At 37.3% G+C, this 22,525-nt stretch overlaps 2 protein-coding genes across 5 annotated transcripts in view; one reads left to right on the forward strand and one right to left on the reverse strand.

Moving 5' to 3' along the window:
* Nucleotides 1-3,013: 3,013 nt before the first annotated feature.
* On the forward strand, nt 3,014-19,318 carry mppe1 (metallophosphoesterase 1). Of its 3 annotated transcripts, XR_002752843.1 has the most exons (10): nt 3,014-3,608; nt 3,717-3,825; nt 6,163-6,266; nt 8,961-9,041; nt 11,217-11,325; nt 14,299-14,379; nt 15,403-15,525; nt 15,626-15,766; nt 17,464-17,640; nt 18,716-18,800. XR_002752843.1 is itself a non-coding variant. In XM_005801991.2 (9 exons), exons 1-9 carry the CDS (start codon nt 3,358-3,360, stop codon nt 18,896-18,898), a joined length of 1,182 nt encoding a protein of 393 aa, XP_005802048.1. In that variant the 5' UTR covers nt 3,016-3,357; the 3' UTR covers nt 18,899-19,318. The 3 variants fall into 3 exon arrangements, 2 of the variants coding, with proteins under 2 accessions (XP_023190530.1, XP_005802048.1); XM_005801991.2 differs by lacking the exon at nt 17,464-17,640 and having other exon boundaries at nt 3,016-3,608; nt 18,716-19,318; XM_023334762.1 differs by lacking the exons at nt 8,961-9,041; nt 17,464-17,640 and having other exon boundaries at nt 3,015-3,608; nt 18,716-19,318.
* A 902-nt stretch (nt 19,319-20,220) lies between these two features.
* Nucleotides 20,221-22,525, reverse strand: part of gnal (G protein subunit alpha L) — a 76,131-nt gene continuing 73,826 nt past the window's right edge. For both annotated transcript variants that reach the window (XM_023335714.1, XM_005801973.3), the window contains exon 12: nt 20,221-22,482. In XM_023335714.1, coding sequence (XP_023191482.1) covers nt 22,336-22,482 — 147 coding nt within the window. In that variant the 3' untranslated portion in view covers nt 20,221-22,335. The remainder of the gene's footprint in view (nt 22,483-22,525) is intronic.

Genomic DNA, 22,525 nt, shown 5'->3' on the forward strand with positions numbered 1-22,525 from the left:
CCACAGACGGCAGAATAACAGCTGGTGTTATGATTATCGGCACCATAAACATCCTGCAGCCAAAGACAATTACAGCAATAACACCCAAACTGGAACGTAAACAAACGGATATCTCACATCGGAGGCTTTAAAATCATACTTTTCTCACACAGCTGCAGATTGATTCATGTTAAATCTGGTGAACATTAATGCATATTAAGGCATGTTTCATGTTTTAACTATTAAAATAAATCATTTTGCTGGACAATAAATTGTTCCAAAATGTATTGCGATAAAAAATAATATTGTTTTGAGATCATTTTCAAGTAATATAATGGTAATAATGGCATAATGAAGGAACACATTCTTAAAAAATCAATGAACTTTAAATTCTAACGAACATTTAACACTGGAACTGGAAGACATTTTGAATATCCAAAATAAATTAAACAAATGAAATGAATTATGAAGTCTCTGAAAACAAAACTGCAAGTTGAGCCAAAAACACCAGACTGAAGACCATTTTAAATAGAGAAAAATTATTATTAAACAAATGAAAATTGAGTTTGTTTTAATTTATTATGGAATTAATTAATTTATTGTGACATTAATGTTTTTACAGGGCGATTAAAGTATACAAGGAGTTCATTTGCTGCAGGATCAGGTGTCACACCTTTCAGATTTTACATTTTAATAAAATAACTCACTACTTTGAGTTTACTTATTACATCAAGTTCCAATAAAATGCATAAAATTTTGAAGTTATTATGCAACAAAGTGTGTAGAAGTGTGAAAGTATAAATACTTTTGCAAAGTACAGTTTGAAGTCTGTAGTTCAGGAACCTCTGAAATATTAAATATATTTGCTTTTTACAGTTCTGTTTAAATTTCTAAAAGTGTAAAGATTTGGAAGCAGGATACCTTTTCTTTTGCCTAAACTGCAAGGTGGATTGAGAGTGTAAGAGTGCAGCTACTGTATGAAGACACATTTTATGGATCCCCCCTGAAGTTTCCAATGCACAATCAGCTGTTAAATTCAGAAAATGCGGAGTAGAAATAATTATCAAGGGGGCGTAATTTGGCGCCCCCTCTAGAGGCGCCCCTATGCGTCGCATTTTGCGCCACTGTCACCATCATCTCCCCTTCATCGTGCAGGTTCCCCTTGCGCTGCTCCTCTTTCCATCTTCCTCATTCTGCGTGTTGAAAGGGTCAGATACGCATCTAAATAAATCGATTATCTTTCCTATAGAAACTCCCCAAACCGACCAGTTTGTCCAGTAACTGCCCTCTGATGACACAACCACTATCAGAGGCGAAGGGGCTGCACTCATAAACAGTCTGCTGCTGATTAGATTTCTTCCCTAAATCACTTAATCTCATTTGTCCCGTAGCTGTTGTCTCCTTTCCATCTGTGTGTTTTCGCGGATCCCTTATTAGATTATCGTTTATCAACAGAAACATTTTCATTACAGCCAGGCTCATGTTGAGCGGTTTTTTTTAAAAGCACCACTTTTACGTCAAATTGTTTAATTTAGTGTCTGCTTTCTCTCAAACACGCAGTCAAGCTCACATGTTTAGTGTGGCGCTAACCGGAAGTTTTGTGTTCTTCCAAAGTAAAAGCCGCAACATGAAGCAGATGTCATTTTGATCACACTAGAGTGACAAACTGTATATATTTGGAACAGTATATGTATATATAGCTTTTGGTAATAATTGCATGTCAAGATAAAAAAAAAGACATACTGCCAACTTTTTTCAACGTTTGTAAGCTCTAATATTTTCCCATATACTAAATCTGATCGCATCAGTAATAACTGTCAAAAATTTGTTTTTTTTAACCGTTTTTACTTCACTTATGTTATTGAACAATATTTTTTCACTTGCATGTACATTCTGCAAACTGTTAAAAAACAACTGTGTTTGAACTTGATGGATCCTCAAATTATTACGTTGGAATAAATTTTTTCAAAGTCGTAAGAAAATTCATATTATGAAAATAATTTTCTAGAGATTAACCTTAAAATATTTCTGTCAATTTAAAAATGTATGCAGGTATCGTAAATCACTGAAAGTTACGTAATGCTCTAAAAAATATCTATAGGTGAGCAAAAACACAATTTTTACTAATTGTGAAATTGAAAATTTAGCTAGAAAATAATGTTCTTGTCATCCAAAAAAACAGAATAAAAAATATGCAATGTCTAATAATTCTAGAAAAAATATGATTTGTTTTATTATTATCATGTTGCTGTGATGCAGAGTAAACTATTAGCAATCTTGCACCCAAACCTTTTGACAGTTGAGTATAATAATAATAATAATAATAATAATAATAATAATAATAGTTAAACCTGGGAAAAAGACAAAATAGAAACGCAACAAATTGTTGTATGGAGGGCAGATACTGTCAAAATCGGCAGGAACACAGGCAATAATGATATAAAAATAAATAAATGAATCTTCTCTCTTTTGCCCTTTTTCCTTTAACTTTTACAAAGAGTCAAAGGGGAAAAGAAAAGAGAACATTGGGAAAATCAAAAAGAAATCTGTAAATAATTGAACAAAGGAGAAAATATAAGATGAGACAATACAAAGTAGAAATGTTAGAGGAGAAAATAAATTAATAAATAAAAAAGTGGCAGTAAAATAAAAAACAGAATGAGAAAAATTATAAAAACATGACAGTAAATACAACATGTGTTAAATAAATACAGATTCTAAAAATTGAAAACAAAAAACAAGGAAGGTAAGATTTGAAATAAAATTGAAAATTAAATATTTATAATGTTAAATTTATTGTGTTGAAAATGAAAAAATTAGTGTTGATTCATGTGTAACCAAGTGAGTTGGAAAAGTTCTTATTTATTTTTTTTAAAGTGATTTCTGGCACTTTATCAAACCATTTATTTTTTATTACCAATTTGGGCAGTATCCGTCCTCCATAAATTTGTACGCAACTTCAAAATAAAACTACATTTGTGCTGGAGACTCGCGGTTCGGGTTGTCTTTCGTTGCTTTATTTTGTAGAAATCTATAACCGGAAGTGTCGCTTCCAGCTTGACGGCGCTGAAAAGCTGCCAAACAGAGGCTGACTGATGCTGCCCGCTGCGGTCTCCCTCAATGAGCCGAGGCCGAGCTGAACTTTCACATCTCCTCCTCCGCCGTCTGGGTCCACCGAACCGAACCCGAAAAAACGCTTCTTTGTTTTGTTTTTTCCTCAGATGCTCCACAGCCATTTTAAATTGAGCATCCCTCTGTGGGAGATTTGAAATAATAATAATAATAATAAATAAATAAATCCCTCCGGGTCTGAACTGAGGAGATGCCTGACGGGTGGCTCGGTTCTTCTGGGCATCCCGAGCACCGATTAGCGGAGAAATGCTGAAGTTTAGCGGCAGCTCGGTGGTCGCGGCGCTGCTCATCGCGGTGGTTTTCGGCGCTTTCTTCTTCTGCGAGTATCTCATCTACTTCCCGACCATCCTCAAGTGCGCCTGGCCGAAGCTGAGCCGTGCCCGGGGCGGAGAGGGCACCGACGGGCGGCCGGCGGACGCAGCGGTCCGCGCCATGGTGCTGTCGGACACCCACCTCCTCGGAGCGGTGGGGGGACACTGGTTCGACAAGCTCAGGAGGTAATCTCTCCATTTTACCCATCCATTTTAAACACCAGTAAGGTGAGGTGAGGTGAGGCAATAAAAAGAAAAGCCAGAAAATGACAGCCGGGTTGTTTCCAAACGCAGGGAATGGCAGATGGAGCGGGCTTTCCAGACCGCGCTGTGGCTGCTCAAGCCCGAAATAGTCTTTATTCTCGGGGACATCTTCGACGAAGGCAAGTGGAGCTCCCAGAAGGTAACAGAGCTCCATGTTTTCCCTCCTAATGCAGCTGCACTGCTTTTGGATCATCCTAACAATGCTTGGAAATAATAGTAATAATAGAGGAAATAAACTGTACATGATGTGGATTTAGAGGGTTCTGATCAGATTCTGATTCTGTTTGGGCCCACAGACTGCAGGGTCTGATGTAAACATCTGCAGCCTGCATCCATCTCTCCACACAATGCTCCATTTATTTCACTGCTGCACCGATTTTGGCCGGTCAAGCATTACCGATTTTTAAAAATCCTGACCTGCCGATTCTGATTTTGGCCTTTACCAATTTTTTTTGTTTGAAATGTTACAAGATATAGCAAGAAAGTCCCTGAGTTGGCAACACTGAGGTGAGCATTGTTAGCTGCAAACGAGCAGAAATGACCTGGTGGGCCAGTCTGTCAGTCAAACCTCTCTCACAGGAGAGCAGAAAAGGACTGGAGGATTTTTAGACCTTTGCTGAGGTAGATAAAATCCCAAAATTGAGGAAACTGGAGCTGATTGGCCCATAAACCGGAGCACCCCTAATTTATTTCATTCACGCTGTAAAAATCATAAAATCTGAAAATATGATGAAATATAACCATCAAGTTTGAGCAGTTTGTGAAACATAAATAGAAAAATGTGCAATAATCGCTTCTATTGTCATTTCTAGACCCAGCTGCAGCTCTACTTCTTCAGTGTTTGTTGAATCCTGAATAAATGTTCTGACTTACTCACGATTCTTTAGATTATATTAGGGTGCACCAATTTATCGGCCCAAGTTAATTATTCAAATTATTTTTTTTAAAAAAGTCTAAGGAAACCCAGGAGATTGCATCAAATCATTGACTTCTAGCATACCAGAAAATTATTTTGCATCTATAAAGAGAAGAAAAAATACAGAGAAAATATAAAGTTAACAGTTGAAATAACAACTGTTATTTCAACAGTAATTTGCATTATTTGTAATAATGCAAATTGGAAATGCATTATTTGCATTTCCAATCTTCCTTCTTCCTTCTTCTATTGCATTTCAATGCATTTCAATAGAAGAAGGAAGTAGCAGAGTGAGGAAATGTAGCCAGTTTGACCTCCAGCAGCCTGAGCCTATTCCAGCAAAACTATAGAAATATCTCAGGATAAACTAACCCAATATAAAATAACATAGTAACGTAACATAAAATAACGCAGCATAACGTAAAATAACATAAAGAAAAAGAACATAGCATAACATACCATAAAATAACAATGTAAATTAACACAACATAACATAATGTAGTGTAACCAGAATCAAACATGGAGAAACAGCCTTCGCCTTCTAAGCACCACAAATCTGGAACAAACTTTCAGAAAACTCTGAAACTGCTGAAACATTGACTTCTTTTAACCCCTTAACTGGCAGTGAAAAAGGCAGAGTATTCAAACAAACTAGATTTTCCCATGGATGGGATACCACCAGTTAAGGGGTTAATTAAATCCAGACTAAAACCCTCCTGTTTAGAGTTTCTTTTGAAGCATAATAAATAAGGCTGCACCGATTGCAGTTTTCTGGTTGGTCACAGATTACCAATCTTTAAGAAAACTTCACCTGCTGATTCCAATTTTTTTCGAGACCAATTTGTCTTTGTCTGAAATGTTGGTCAATATAGCAAGAATGTTGTTGAGTTGGCAACAGTGGGGTCACTATTGTTAATTGTAAACGAACAGACATAATTTGGAGGACCGGTCTGTCAGTCGAACCTTTCTCACCAGAGAGCAAATGGTCAGCGGCTGATTCTTAGACCTTCGCCAAGCTAGATAGGATCGTGGATAAGATCGGCTTCACATGTAAAAATCGGCCGATCACCGATCTCCCAAAATTAAGGAAATCGGCACCGATAAATCGGTGCACCCTTCATAATAAATGAAACGTTAATCAACATTTTGATGTGTAATGACGGCACTTGACACAATTTAATGTTTCAATCACTGACTGTGTGTTCTATGACGTTGTATTATTATGCTGTAAAGCTCTTTGAAATGTCTTGTTGCTGAAATGTGCTATACACATAAACTCAACTGATTGACTTGATATAAAAAACTTTTCCGGGTTATAAATATCCTTTCGCTGCTAAATCTCCTCATGTGTTAATAGTTTCAGCTCTAATAGGAAAGCAGCATCTGAGGGCCAATTAGAGCCTCATCACAGAAAACTTTAAACCCCTGAAGTAATTATCGGCCTCTGGCGGGACGCCTCGACTCGGAGCAGCCACCTCGGCCTTCCTTGGAGATCCCACTAGGACTCCTGAACTGCTCAGGTGAATTTATGAAACCTTCTCTCTCTGTTTTTCTCCGCAGCACTGGGAGGACGACGTGCGCCGCTTCCACAGGATGTTCAGACACTCCTCGGACACAGAACTGGTCGTACTGGTCGGCAATCACGACATTGGGTTCCATTATGAGTAAGCACGCAACGCCTCTCCGTTTTCACGTTGCTCCTTTTGTTTAAAAAACAAAACAACGGTTGATCTTTCAGAGGCAGGACGCTGCTGAAAATCCTGACGAATTAAACACTGAGATTAGAGCTCACACTCCCTGAGCATATTCATTTTTTTTTTTACTGTTAAACACAAAATCTTACCAAATATTTCCTGTCTGGTTTCTAATGCAAACATTTTTAGTGAAAACATTTGAGACATTTGTTTTGAATAAATGAACTGAATTAAATGTCTTAGTACACTTGAAATATGACAACGCTAACTTACAAGAAATAGGAACTTGCTCTATGCCAGTAATTCCTAAACATTGATAAAAATTACTAGTTCCACTGGCAGATTATTTCACTTCTAATATGGGAAAAATGTTTTATTATAAGTGAAATAATCTGCCAGTGGAACTGGTACTTTGTATCAATATTCAGGAATTAGCTGAAAAGTTACAATAAAGTAAGTTTTGTCTTATTTCAAGTGTACTAATATATTTTCACTAGAAACTAGACCAAGATAGTCGGATACATTTTGTGTTTTTACAGTGCTGCTTCCAGAAATACTCTGAGGTTTCAGAAAGATGTTTGAAAGCTGCCAGGAGTTTCAGTGAAAGCTTCTCTGCTGCAGAGCCAGAAAAACAAAAGGAGACTAGTTTGTCCACATTACGTAAATGTTTCAGAAATATTTGAGGTGTGAACCAATCGGGACGAGTTTAGTTAGATAACGCAGACTTATGTGCAGTAAATGCTGTCAGGAATGAGAACACACTGCAAAAACACAAAATGTAACTTAGTACTAGTTTCTAGTGCAAATATCTCAGTACACTTGAAAAGAGACAAAACTATATTATAAGTAACATTTCAGCAAGATAAATTAGCTTTTTAAAGAAATAATTCTAAAAAGTACAAGTTCCACTGGTAGATTATTTCACTTATGTCATTTCCCCATGCTACAAGTGAAACTTTTGATCAATATTAAGGAATTACTGACTTAAAACAAGCTCCTATATCTGTTGAAAAATTATTTGTAAGTAAGTTTTGTCTTATTTCAAGTGTATTAAGATATTTGCACTGGAAACTAGAAAAATTAAATACTTATGTTAGATTTTGTGTTTTTGCAGTGCACACAGTTCTTTGGAAAACACAAAAGGCTTTATTGACTGAGGTTTCCTTAACATCAGCTCTCTGCACACCACCCTGCTGCACAAAGGTGAACCAAACACGGATTACTGCACCACTGCAAACTTGCAAAGTCTCGTTTTAGGAAGACACTCAGCAGTTTTTTTTAAAGTAACACAGGGCCTAGAAAAATATATAAATGTTGAATATTATCACATGCTGTCCAGATCCACTTTTTATTGGGATTTTGTGTGGTGGATACACAAACAGTAATGCATAATTGTGGTGAGGAAGGAAAATTAGACATGATTTTCAAAATATCAAGTGTTTACATTCAGCCTGCTATTAGTCAATACTTTGTAAAAATTACTTTTTGCTTCAGTTACAAATCGAAGTTCTTTGGAAAATGTCTCCACCAGCTCTGCACCTCTACCGACTAACTTTCTTTAAAGAATTTCACTCTTACTTTACATTTAAAAGTCAGTTTTTCATAATATAACTCAATGTGATTTATATAGCATGTTACACTACGTTACGTTAATATACATATATACGCATTTATTTACACACACACACACACACATATATATATAAGCTATTATTACACATAAAAAAAACTATTTACTTAAATATATTATATCTTATATTACAATATATCAAACTCGTTATCTTGTTTACTGTAAATTTAGTATTTATCAGCTGGTGTTACTTTCAAATATTCTGCATTTTTTCGGTTTGTTCCTCCTGTAAGATTCAAATCAATAGCCATAACAACACTGCTATGACATAAGATAGCTTCAAAAGATGCTAATGATAGCAGGCATGCTATACAAATAGAGTAGCTTAGCAACGATGAACATGTTGGTATGGGGTGCCCCTAGGCAGAAATCTGCCCAGGGCTCTAAAAAAGCTTGTGGCGGCCCTGAGATATTTAAACGTATATCTTTTGCTAGTATCTCCAACATTTCCCTGGAAAACTTGATTATTAAACCACCATAGAAACAACAAAACGTGTCAGTTAATATTTTTCTTGCTAATCTGTAGACTTTTTCATGTTTTATCTTATGAGTCGCTTAATTTGCTTCTTTTGGAGGAATAATTCAAAATTATGCAATATCATCAACCCATGAAAATGTAAAATAAATTCAGCTGAAATGTTTGTAGTCTGGCAGCGAACTAAAAAAAAAAAAGAAAGGATTTTTTATTTAAAGTTTCATACAGCAGCGCTGCAGCTCTTAGTGATTCTAGTTAATTTCTGATGCGATGTTTAAGGCTTGCGCTACGTTTCAGAGATGTTGTGTTGTTTTTCCAGAAGGAAAGTGACACGGTGCAGAAAATAATCTCGCAGTTAAAGTTTTGATGCATGTGCTTCAGAGATGTGGGATTATGTCGACATGCGGCTGCTCTTATGGGCTTTGATTCAATCTGTGCAGCAGGAATTGGAACTGGCACAGCTCTTATGTAACAGTGCATGACAGGCGTGACGTGCCAGGCTGAGCAGCAGCTTTTTAACCCTCACCGTTTGCGCTGTCGTGTTGCGTCTCCCCTGCAGGATGGACTGGTTCAAGCTGCAGCGCTTTGAAAAGGTCTTCAACGCCTCTTCCACCAGGATCGTTACCAAAAAGGGAGTAAAGTGAGTGACAAGAAGTACAAAAGCATAAAATGCTGCAGCCATTAGTTAGGCTTCTTCACAAGAAAAAAAACCAAAACACAATATTATTTAGTTTCTAGTCAAAATCATTATATACCTATTGTAAAAATTCTCAGACATTTCCTTTGTCCTGCATCCTATTTTAAGACATAGATTTTTTTATAAAGTGGGATTCTGTTGAGATGCTATGAGCCAATAAACTTGATTAAATTTTTTTTAACCTAGTTTCAAATCTAATTATGTTCCGATATAGATTTTATTAATGATGAAAAATTGGCATGTTTTTTTGGAACATCTCACGTTACTGAAACGATTAATCGGATTAGTTGTGATTAATCAAATAGTGAAATAATTGTCAACTAATTTAGTAAATGATTAATCGATAACCTGAGTACAGAGACTCAAAAAAATTTAAATTAGCTGAAAAATAGCAGCATGTTAAGAACAGTAATTAAGCCAAAACTATATAAAAGAAGTAGATATTTTGCCTTTAAGGTAAAATCATCTTTGTTTTTGAAAATGTTTTACTCAAAACTCAAGTGGGAAAGTTTTACCTTCACTCAGTTCAAATTCACTAAAGAACTGAATGTTTTAGACAATAAAATATTTATTTTATTATTCAGAAAAGGAACTGACTTATTTGCATTTTTTATTTCTAATATCGTATAAAAAATCTGTAGAATGTGGCAATTTTTCAAAAAATCTGATTAATCGTTAAAATAATCGATTGAGTATCCTCAATCAGAGGCTTCTTCAGACTTGCTGTAATACAGACTGCTGCAGGAGATCTTACCTGCCGACAGCCATCACCATATTCAATAAATCTGAATTAATACAACATTTAATTTCTCTTTGGGATTAATAAAGTATTTTTGAATTGTAGTTGCTGGTGTAGTTTGGAGACGTTTTATCGTCTGCCAGTTCATCAGTGCCAGCTTTCAGCAGACATCCTGGGATCTTATCGGGAATTAGCGCTTTCCCAGGACTGATCCTGTCGAGTCTTGGCCGACTTTAGCGATAAAAGCTGAAAGGTCGGATGGTGGAGGAGAACCAAATCTCTCCCTAAAGCTTCTGGATTTGATGCTTCGAATAAAGAGTTGCTGAGCCGATCTGGAAGAGGAACTTCACTCTCATCTGCCCTCTGTGGGGTTTTCCTCTGCCAGGCTCACCTGCTCTCCGCTGTGTTTTTGCTGCGTCTGTGCGTTTTGCAATCCTGATCCTTGTTAAAAGTGCAGACGCTGCTGAGTTGTCCCAGCATTGCCCTGCAGGCTGCATCACCTCTGTGGTCGTCAACGGTTTATAACAGCACTCATGCAACCTACAGTTAACTTTTTTAGATTTGTTTGAATAAATTAGGAAGGTGCATTGATTCAAACTTAACTTTATGTTGAAAAGGTTCCCAGGTTTTTGTTGTAAAGTTTCTCCACCAGACAGATGGAGTTGCTGCTGCAACTGGAATCAATGATTTCTCAACAATGCGTGAAAGGCAGCGTGTAAACGAACGCGTCAGGGAGAAAATGGGTCATTTATTCTGACAGGATTGTTACTGTTCACCGTTCTGGAAAAAAATAGAGTCTGGAAAACGATGGAAGTTCGTGGAGAGGTTTCCAGGTCTGGATTAGAAAAAATTGATTATTAGAAAAATGGTGGTGATTAAAGATTCTAATCCCTCACCTACATGTTGTTCCATCCATCCGACAAAGCCATCATCCATCCATTCATTCATCTGTTCATCCACCCAACAAACCAGCCATCAACCAACCATCCACCCATCTATTTGTCCATCAACCATCCATTCGTCCATCCATCTGTCTGTCCATCAACCATCCATCCATCCAACAAACCATCATCCAACCATCCATCCATCCATGCTTCTGTCCATCGTCCATCCATCTATGATCCCTCCATACTAAATCCATCCACTTGTCTGTTCATCTGTCCATAAATCCATGTCCATCCTGTTTAAACAGAACTAAGAACTGAGTCAAAGTATCTGTGATAATTTACCATAATGAGTCTAAACTTCACTTAAAATCTGTCGTACCTTAAAAGAAAAACTGAAAAACATTTCCCCATGAGGTTAGAAATCCCCACCTGCAGGTAAATTAGCAATAAAAATCTGTGTGTCCTCTCTGACTGCTCCCCTCCTGTTTGCAGCTTCCTGCTGGTGAACAGCGTAGCGCTGCACGGCGACGGCTGTCCCATCTGCCAGTCGGTGGAAAAGGACCTGATCAAACTCTCCAGAGACCTCAACTGCTCGCTTCAGGTGGGAGCAAGTTTCTGTCAGCTCTCTGCGCCAGAGTTGGGTAGTAACTAGTTACATTTACTCAATTACATTTTTTTGACTATTTTTTTTTGAAGAAAAAAAACAATAAAAAAAACCAAAACAAACTTTTAGGAGTATTTATAATATGCTGTACTTTTTACTTTCACTTGACTAAATTTATTATGAAGTATTTCTACTCTTGAGTAAAATTTCAGGGTCTAGGACAGGATTTATTTCATTACATGTCACTTCTTACCTGAAATATGTTAAATACAACAAATATTTACTTAAAAGTGTGATCTATTTCTTAACATTTACTTGTCACTTTTATTGTTTACTCTGAACTGTTTAATTACACATTAAATGTTTAAAGATGGGCTCTTTCATCTAGTTTGATTGTTTACATTAAATGTTCACTGCAAAATGTCTGATTATATAATCGTTGACTTTAGTCACATAAAATGTCTATTTCAAAATATAATCTTTCATTACATCTATGTTTACCTGAAATATTTTAAATATCAAATTGTTACTTAAAATGTGATTCATTTCATCACCTGTTTACATGCAACTTGAAGTGCTTGAATCAAATGTTTTATGAATGTTTTACCACATTAAATTATGAAATGAGAGAAAACAGCCACTTCCAACTGAACACACATTTCAACACAAATGGTTCATGTTCCTCTTCAGAGTGAGCTGCCTTCCTGAGCTCCTCTCCTTGGGTTTCCTCTTCAGCCTCTCAAACTTGCTCCTCTTCTATAGCCTCCACTACTGTGTTTTCATTATTTACCTCTTCTGGGGTAAATAATGAAAACACAGTCTCTGTAACTTGCTCACCCACTTGTTGATCCATCATGGTTTTGCTGTATCGCCTCTTTAATTGACGCGGATGTCGGTCCGATGTCGTGGCGTTTACCTAGCAGTGACCCAGATTCGGTCTGGATTGAGCTAATCCAGTTCATACGTCGGTTTGCCTTGAAGAGGACATATCAGAACACACGTCAGTATTAATACTGTAAATTTGATAACACTAGTAAAATAGTTTACTTCACAATAATGGAATAACCTGGATGTCCACTGACAAAACTCAGACTGTGCTACATAAAAATTATAAGCCCAATCTAAACAAGGTTGACCCACTTAAATGAACTCAACGTAACTGAACATGAGTCACCCGGACAAAATCATAGCAAAAAATTATGACACAACACCAACAAAGCGAATTTAGACACTCACCAGAATGGACATGTCTGGAGCAAACTTGTAGATAACTTGGGATGTTGGAGAACGTAAAATCAGGACGTCTCACCGCTGATACCCGGGATATTCGTCTCCTTTTCGTTAGCTCCGATAGCTTAGCTCCGATAGCTTAGCCTCCTCGCGTTGTTTACAAGCAGGAAAACAGTGAAACGAAAGTCCGTTTTCCATCTTGTTACCGTTTCGGTCGTGTGATCGGACATTACATCCAAGTTCGTACCATTGCTAAATAATTTTAAGTAACTTACATTCAAAATGTCTTTTTTTTGTCGGTTATGTATATGGCCCCTGAAGATGGCGCTCATATCCCTACGTCTGGAGCAGTGACGTCACCTTCCAAAGCTCTATAGAAGAAGGAGAACCGAAAGGTCGGATATCGAAGATGGAGTTGATATGTGGCAACAACTGGAATGTTTGTTCAACATTTCGTGTAAGGCAGGGGTGTCAAACTCCAGTCCTCAAGGTCCATGTCCTGCAGTTTTTAGATGTGCCACTGGTACAAAACACTGGAATGAAATGGCTTAATTACCTCCTCCTTGAGTAGATAAGTTCTCCATAGCCCTGCTAATGACGTAATTAAAACCTGAATTATTCTATTCAGGTGTGCCTCTGCACTTTTAGATGGGCTGCTGCACATCCAGTCCTCAAGGACCCCGGCCCTTGAGGACTGGAATTTGACAGCTGTGGTGTAAGGCATGTCACAACCGAAATGAAAAGGAGAAGACTTGGACCGAAATTGCCACCACCCGGTAACTTTTCAGCTGTCCATCATAAGTTCGTTTTAACGATAACGTTTATTCACTGCAAATATTTTATAACATCAAAGCAGCAAAGACTTGAAATCATATAATCAACCGGTGAAGCGAAATGAGACGACAGAATAAAAACACAATCTAAACACATTGCAACATAAGTAAAAAAAAAAAAAGCAAAACTCACCTCATAGTGCAGCAAATGCCGCTGCTCGCGATGTCTCCAGTACTCTATTTAACACTCTTTCTTTTTGTGACGTCTTTAATCGCTTAAGAGAACTCCACTGGCCACTACGTCTAAATCGTCCGCCATGTTTGTTTACTCTTAATTCACGTACCCTATCGCGGGGGGTTCTTCTTCTTCTATAATATCGCGGGGTTTTACTTAAATCTTAATATTCTTGAGTGAAATCAGGTCACAGAATACGACCAAAACTAATATATTTCTTATAACATGTGTGGTCTCTCAAGTTTTGAAAATCGGCCAACAGTTTTTAAATCCTGCCTTGGGACATAAGCCCTTCGTTTAGAGTTGTATTTGACCTCCATCCAGCTTAGGGCGCCACTGGTTTCAGCGAAACCGTTGATACAGAAACAAAGATGGCGGCCATACCAGAGCGGGAAAGAGAAACGGTCAAACCAGAGTCCGGTGTGGGATGTAAAATGCACTTTATGCGGGTCTAGTTTGAAATATAAACACTCGTTAAGCTCCTTACGTTTCACCTTAAATAGATGGCGCTCATTCAGCGTAAACAATTAAACAGGATTAACGCTATGAAGCTACGAAGGCTGGCACTTCATGGAGCGAAGTTTTAACATTTGTTCAAGAGCAACCACGGATAGTACTTCTATTTGAACATCTGTTAATTGGGAATTACATATTTTATTCTGAACATTTTTCTGTCCAGCAACACAGTTAATCAGAGGTAAAAACGGTCCCTGTGTGTTTACTCCTGTGCAGATGTCGCAGTCTGACGGTGAAGAGACAGAGAACTGTGAGGGCTCCCAGTCCTATCCTCCCACCGCTCCCATCATGCTGCAGGTAAACCGGGCTAAAATCTGAAGCTGCTCCGCTCAGTCCAACATTTTAAAATCAGTTTTATGTGGCCAACAAAGATTATAGCATAGTTGGATAAATCTACTCTTTATGTAATAGTGTAAGGCTGCACCTAACGACTGTTGTCAAGATGAACTGATTAATCAGATTTTAAAAATGCCTGCAGATTTTGCTGTGAATTATCCTATTGTATATATTAGAAATACACAAGATACAAATAATTAAAAAAAAATTTAATTAAGAAAATAAACATTTTCATGCTTTAAATGCAACAGCATTTCTTTAATGTACGCTTGATTATTTGTAGCTAAGGAAGCTAAAAAAAATATATTTTATGTGAAAAGTTCACCTAATATTACTACAGTACATGACTAATCTGGTGATAATATTAGAACAAATTGACTAATAACTGTACAGCTAAAGGTGATTGTTGGTAGATTTGATTTTTTATTATTTTTTACAGGATTTGAACCAGGTGAATGTAAAGAATAGAATAGAATTCAACTTTATTGTCATTGCACTGTCACAAGTACAAGCAACGAGATGTAAAGTTGGAGTTCAGGATAGAATAGATTTACAGACAAAGAAAAAATTTTTTGTCTTTGTTTAATTACTTTGGTTTGGTTTAATTATTGCTCTGAATATGTTTTACCATTTTTAAGCCTGTACTCTCCAGTTATTGATTAATCGATTACTAAATTAGTTGAGGATTATTTCAATAATCTTATTAATCACTATTAATACGATTAATCGTTTCAGCCCTAGAAGGGTAATTGTAATGTGACAGAATGTTTTGATCAACTGTTTTGATGCACTGAAATACTGATCAGAAAATCTCCTTTTTTTTCTTACAAATATTAAATATGTATATTTATTGCTGTACTTTTAGCATGATGCAGCAGCAGCATCAGACTTTTCTGTCTCAGTTTTGCAGCTTTAGGTTTAGACTTTCCCGTCTTTTACCTGACATTTAACACACAGATGTTCTGACATCTGCTTCTCCTGCAGCACTACCCGCTGTACAGAGTGAGCGACGCCAGCTGCACAGGGCAGGACGCAGCGCCGCCTGAGGAGCGCCACCTGCTGTTCAGGGAGAAGTACGACGTGTTGTCGAAGGAGGCCTCCCAGCGCGTAAGTCTTCTGCGGTATTAGCGTTGAGGTGATGAAAGCGGTGATGTAAGGAAGCAGCTTCTAAGGTGGACTTGGGTCTTTTCTTCTTTTCCCACCTCAGCTGCTGCAGTGGTTTAAGCCGCGGCTCATCCTGAGCGGACACACCCACAGCGGATGTGAGGTTCTCCATGACAACAAGTACCCAGAAATCAGCGTGCCGTCTTTCAGCTGGAGGAACAGGAATAACCCCAGCTTCATCCTGGTGAGTGGGGAGACAGAAACACTCTGCGCAGAGACAGATTATTTCATTTTTAGCTGTTTTTGCACCTTCAGGTTACCCTAAGTTTGTTACAGTAGAGTTTTTTTACTAAACTTTGTAGTAAAAAAAGTTTACCTGAAACCTAAAAGTGCTGGAATTTGTAAAAATCTACTCAATGAAGAGTATAATGAGAAAACAAATCCAATCTTAATATCATTTTACTCATTTATGACTTGATTTGTCCAGCTTCTGAACATGCGGTTCTATTTACTGTTCAGTTCAGTGAGTTTCATTGGGATTTTATGCAAGGTCTTGTATTAAAAAACTGAAAAATCACAAAACCTATACCAGGTATTTTTCTCCAGTTTCTAGTAGAAATAAATTAGTACACTTGGAAAAAAACCCATAAAAGTAACAGTAACTTTTCACCAAGATATAGCAGCTGGTTTTTAACTTATTAATTTCTTAATATTGGTCTAAAAGGGGCAGATTATTTCACTTCTAACATGTGAAAAATTAAATTTTTTAAGTGAAATAATCTGGCAGTGGTACTAGTACTGTAGTAGTACTTTTAGTTTCTCTCAGATGTGGGAAAAAATTATAAATTTAGGTGAATTTAGTTTAAGTTTTCAACACTTATTTTAGTTATTTACAAAAAATAAGCTCTGGAAAGTTACTCTTATGTTAGTTTTGTCTTATTTCAAGTATCCAAAGATATTTGCACCAGAAACTAGACCAAGTATACTTGGTAAGATTCTGTGTTTTTGCAGTTAAAAATCTGAAAACGGGGGCTTCCATTTCTATCCAGCCTCTTTGTTTTCATTGAACCACTTGCTGCAAGGTCGTTTTTGCAAAACAACTCCAGCTCAGTCGGATTGGATGGGGAGCATCTATGGAAATCATATTTATAAAGTTTTGACAGATTCCCAATTGAGATTTGACTGGGCCACTCTTAACTCCGGCTCACCATATCTTTTTATGTGGCCCTCTAGACTCTAGACAGCAAGTTATATTAATCAGTCCCTGCAGCTTATTATGATTCTGCGATTGCGAAAACTCACACAAAATCAACAAATCCCATAGTTATAGTTGGGAAATATCCTTAAAAACAAAACAGTTACATACAATAGAAAAATATGCAAGTAGAAAAAATGAAGGGCAGCAGAAAGAGGAAAACAATCTTAAATTATTTTAGTTTTATTCCTATTAAATAACTGAGTTTATAGCAAAATTTTTACATAAATGGTCAAAAATATTGTGTTTAAGTGATGCTAACTCCCACCAGCAGATGGCAGTATTTCTTATTGTTATGACACTGCTGCTTCAGCCTTACTTGAATTCTAGTTATAGTCTGTGATTGATATGACGAGCAACACAAAGTTACATTTACCATCAGAAATAAGCCCAAAATTCCTTGCAAATATTTCTAAATTAGCACCACAAAATCAGTTTTTTATTGCAAAAACTATCAAGCAACCTGGTGGGACTGATCAAAGTGAAAAGATGTTCAATGTTTTTTAATTTTAAGAAGTACTTATTGAATGTTTAGTAATATTTTAACGGTTGTTTAAAGGGTTTTATCGCTACGTTCTGGAACAGCCGACCCTTTGAGGGCATTGATGACGTTTATGTGGCCCAGAGTGAGTCGGATTTTGCCTCGCTGCTCTAAACCTGCGTTTTGCCTCTGGCTGTATATTCAGGGTCGCCGTGCTGCTGGAAGGCCGACCTCCTGTCTCAGCTCTTTTCCAGCCCCTTTCTCCCAGGAAGCGCCCCGTTTTTAGCTCCATCCATCCTCCCATCAACTCTGACCTGCTTCCCCTGTTCCTCCTGGAGAAAACCATCCCCACAGCATGATGCTGCCACCACCATGTCTCACGGTGTGAATGCTGTTTGTTCACTAATGTGGTCTATACATCCATCCATCCATCCATCCATCCATCCATCCATTAATTAATTAATTAGGGCTGAAACAATTAGTTGTCACGAATTGATTATTCAAATAATAAATGATTAATTGATTAATTGTTAACTGGAAAATGCCGACTTTAAAAGATATTAAGATAAAAAAATACTTTTTGTTTGTAAACATTTTCCAAAAAAACTCTTCAAGCATCAGTTATAGCTTCACCTGGTTCAAATTCTGTAAAAAATAAATTTAAAAAACCTCCCATTAATCACTTTTTGCTATGCAATTATTAATCAATTAGTCCAACAATTAATCAATAGATCATCCCTAGACTGTATTGATGTTAAGTCAAGCAGAAAGAGATTAGCTTTTCACATGCTGATGTTTTAAGTATTTTTTTTAGCTGCAGTTGCATAATTTGCTACAAATGATCAGGTGTATACTAAACTAATCCGATTGTTACAATTTATTTTTTTTATTTAAAAAGGAATTATTTCTTTATACGTGTTTCTAATTTTGTGTATTTCTAATATTGTACAAATGTGCGATTTCTAAAAAAAAGTCTGATTGATTGATTGATTAAATGATAGAATAATCAATTACCGTAAAATGCCTGATTGGTATTTGAGGTTAAAGGTCACCAAACATTCACAGGTGTGTTCATCAGGTATCCATGAGGAATGACTTCACAGCCAAAACAAAAGAGAATAATCATTTTGCTTCTGTTGTTTTTTCTTTTTTTTATTGTAAAATTCTGAATCATGTTTTAATATTTTAATCTAATTGAATTAGTTTAGTTTGTTTTGTGAAATTTTGTGATGTTTCCTTGTATAAAATTCATTTGGTGTTTGTTTTTTAATCTGTTTGCATTTTCCTGTTTAATTTTCTAACCTAATTTTTTCTTATTTATTCAAGAACACAAGCACTGATATCAGTTTTACTTTTTCTCTCACAAAAGAAAATGCTGCCGCTGTTAGCTTCCCGGGCGCCCTCTAGTGGCGAACGTGGAGAACTTACAGGCGGCTAACATCTGTCTCCCTCCCCAGGCGTCGGTGTCTCCAGGCGGTCACTCCCTGTCCAAATGTTTCCTCCCGGAGGAGAGCACGGTGATCGGGGTGTACTGCTCAGCCGGAGCCGGGCTGCTGCTGCTGCTCCTGGCGCACTGTCTGTGGATGAAGAGGCTGCTGCAGCTCAGCCTCTGCCTGCTGGGGAAGCACAAGTCTCTGTGAACTACGTTACCCAGAGTGCACCTCGCCTGGTAACATACCCGGGTGTCTGGGCTGCCAATCCGTCCGCACAGCCTCAGTTTGTTTGTTGAATCATGTGAAGGACATAAGTATATTTATATCTATATAAATGTGTAAATCAGTGCTGGCATTGATGATGATGATGATGATGATAATCGGTTTTAAAGTCGGACATTTTTCGGACTGGACATGTAAATAAACGCTCCTGTGAGTTGGAGGTGCCAATCATGATTTATTTCCTTTTGTAAATCTGTTCTTGATGTCAGACCATCCGTCACCGCTGCTTGTTGTTTTTTTATGATCTGTATCAGGATGTATTTAATCAAGACTTTCTGTGCCAAACTGTTGACAAGTTTCTGATGAGATGTTCTTAATAAAGAGTTTTCTGGTGGAAAAAACGAAGCAGAGAGCAAGAAAATTGTCTATCAGCAATTATCTTTGCAGAAGCTTTATGGTTTAATTTCTAAATATGCTATTGTTTATTTTTCACTAACATTTACTTCAGAAAACCTGTAGCAATGTGATGATGCGTTCAAATTACCTCGGACATCAGAACTTTGATACTCTTAACCAGTGGTGGGCACAGCTAGCTAAAAAGTTAGTTACGCTAACCCTAACACCAACAGAGCCTATTTAGCAGAAGCTAATGCTAAGGTGCTAACTTCAAATTATATATGCCTTTGAAAAACTACAACACTTTAAGCACAAATTTAATGTTGAAATAATTTACATATCTAATGCAATTGGTTATTTTTTTAAATATTTTGTTCTCTTATTTCAATAAAGTTTATGTCAATAAAGTTACTGGGGGAAAATAGATATGAGCGTGGAAATGTTTACTCAACAGTTCCACGCTCATATAAAAGCATTAATATAAACACTCCAAAATAAAAGCATGAATATAAACATCTTAATTTCTTGAAGAATTAGAAGAATCTCGAAGAATTGGTTATCAAACAATCGATAACCAAAACGTTAACACAGACGTCACACTTTATTCAACTGAACGTTTACTAAAAACCCAAATAAATTAGTGTTTTATAATTTAGGAAGCTAGCTGCGCTATAGTTAGCATTAGCGCATTAGCATAAGTGTGCCCACCACTGCTGTTAACCAACTCATGGCTAAAACTCTTAAAATAGTTAAAAACACAGTTGTTTGCGGTACTTCCTGATTTAAAAAACGCTTCCCCTAACAATCCCAAAGTTACCAAGCCTTTCTCTGCTCTTTCTGCTGCTTTTAAAACACTAAAAAAAAAACAGAAGAAGAGGAAAAAACAAAACGGACACAGCTGGACACCAGGGTGGAAATAAAGCAAAGTCCTCTAATGTGCCTCTTTATTTAAAGAAAATAAAAACGTCATTTAATCATCCTCCCAAAGGCCCAAACAAGGCTTTTCGCACCTCCAGTCAGTTCACTCTCTTTCGGGGATAGACGTGTACGGTAGCAGAAGAAAAAAAGGCTGATGCTGTTTGTACAAGGAAAAGAGCTCATCTTGTTGGGTGCTGCTCACACATTCATAGTGCCTGTGCCATTAAAGTATGGCTCCAAAGGACCAAAGAATTACTAATATTGCACGCTCTCATTTATTCATCTTCATCCTAAACATGCTTTCCTATGTGTGTATGTATACATATTTACCGTATACATACATAGGTATGTACACCTAGGCACACACATAATTAAACATGTATAATTGTACATATATATTTATATAGACCTATAAATTTACATGTACATACATTTATAAAATTTTACACGCACGACACGCACTCGGCCTCGCATACGCACACGATGTGTCTGTGAGTCTATGTTTCTCTTATGTACACATGCGCACAGGCACGCACATCAGCACAGATCTCACACATTTCATCTCAAAAAACTAAAATAAAAACAAAAAGAAAAAGTAAGTTGGTTCCTATTAAAACAACACCAGGTTGCAATTTGGACACTTTCAATGGATTTTCCAATGTTTGTTTAAAGCTGTGAAATTCAAAAAATATATTTATATATATTTATATATATAAGGAGAAAAACCAAAAGCAAAACTAAAACAACGAGAAAAAAAGAAAAAAAGGCATGGCGCTGCAACATCTGGTCTTCACTGCAGGTAAGTGGTTAATTTGCATAATGTATACAGGTTTTTAGGATTTTTTTTTTTTGTCCGTATTTTTTTCTTTTTTCTCCCCCGTTTTTTACTAAACAGCATTTCCTTTATTTTTATAAACCAGAAAAAACTAAACTCTACAGAGAAAGTCCCCTACCCGCAGTCTCTTCGCTGCCGATAGAGTTTTTGACATCAAGCTGTACAGCGCAGTCGAAAACATACTTACATCTGAGCTCATTTACAGGTACAGCCATAATCAAGGCACAAAGATCTACAAGTAGATTTGTTTTTCTTTCAATTAAGTTGTACAAAATAATATTACATTTTACAGTCTGTACAGGATAATTCGACCTTGCACAGTGTACAAGTTAACAAAAAAAAAAAACAACAAATAATTTTTTTCCCCTCCCGCCCTCCTCCCCTTCAGTATCTCTAAGCTAAAAAGGGTGGGAAAAAAAACAACAAAACAATAAAACAAAACCAGAAAAAGGACGCCGGTTCGAGTCCGTGGAGGCAGCAGGGCTAAGGTGCAGAGAGCTCAGTCGTCATCGCGTTATTTCCTGCCCTCCTTTCCCCTCCTTTTTTATCTCATCTCTCGCTCCACAAGTCTCTCGGCAAGCCAACATCGTGACAGGGCGGGTAATAAATATTATGATGCTACATTGTGTGTATGTTTCCTCTGGAGAAATAAAATAAACAACAATAAAAAGAAAAGAAGAATTTTTAAAGGAAATGGTTCCTCTCCCCGTCAAACGATGGAGGAGGCGGCGGCGGCGGCGAAGTTATGGTGGCGGTTCATTCCTGCCTCTACACTGAGGTCCTGTCGGTGTTTGTGTGTGTGGGTTTTTTTTTTCTTTTCTTTTTTTATTTCCACACTCTTTACCAAAGCAGGTTCCCAAAAAACAATAATCGGGGCAAAAAAAAGCAAAAATAATAAAATCAGGAGGTAGCCCGAGGCTTAGTGGAATGACAAAAATGAAGGCATTAAAAAAAAAAGGAAGGATTCAAAGAAAAATATTCAAGAAGCAGCACGTGACAACTTTGTTCCCCGAACTTCCAATAACATCATCGGATTAAAGGGGATAAATCAAGAAAAAAAGTACAAAAAAGTTGAAAAGATGAAGAGGATTTGACACACTTCAGTAGTACTTCATATTCCTCGACAGGAGGGGGAATCTGAGGGTCTCTGGGGAGTAGAAAGGGTTCGTCAAGGATGCAGAGTGGCAGAGAGGAAACACAGAGGGGCCAACAGAGAGAGAGAGACAGAAACAGAGAGAGAGAGAGAGAGAAAGGGACGCGTCTCTGCCGTCCATCACAACAGTTCGTACTGCCGCAGGTGCATTCTCTGGATGATGTCCCGGCAGTCGTTGAACACCCGCCGGATGTTCTCCGTGTCCACGGCGCAGGTGAAGTGCGGGTAGCAGTAATGTCTGCCGTCGCCGCTAGCAGTGCTGATCCGCTGCAGGGGAGACGACAGGAAACCGTCAGGGTTTCAGAATAAA

The sequence above is a fragment of the Xiphophorus maculatus genome, chromosome 6 (genome assembly GCF_002775205.1).
Source record: "Xiphophorus maculatus strain JP 163 A chromosome 6, X_maculatus-5.0-male, whole genome shotgun sequence".
Taxonomy (NCBI): domain Eukaryota; kingdom Metazoa; phylum Chordata; class Actinopteri; order Cyprinodontiformes; family Poeciliidae; genus Xiphophorus; species Xiphophorus maculatus.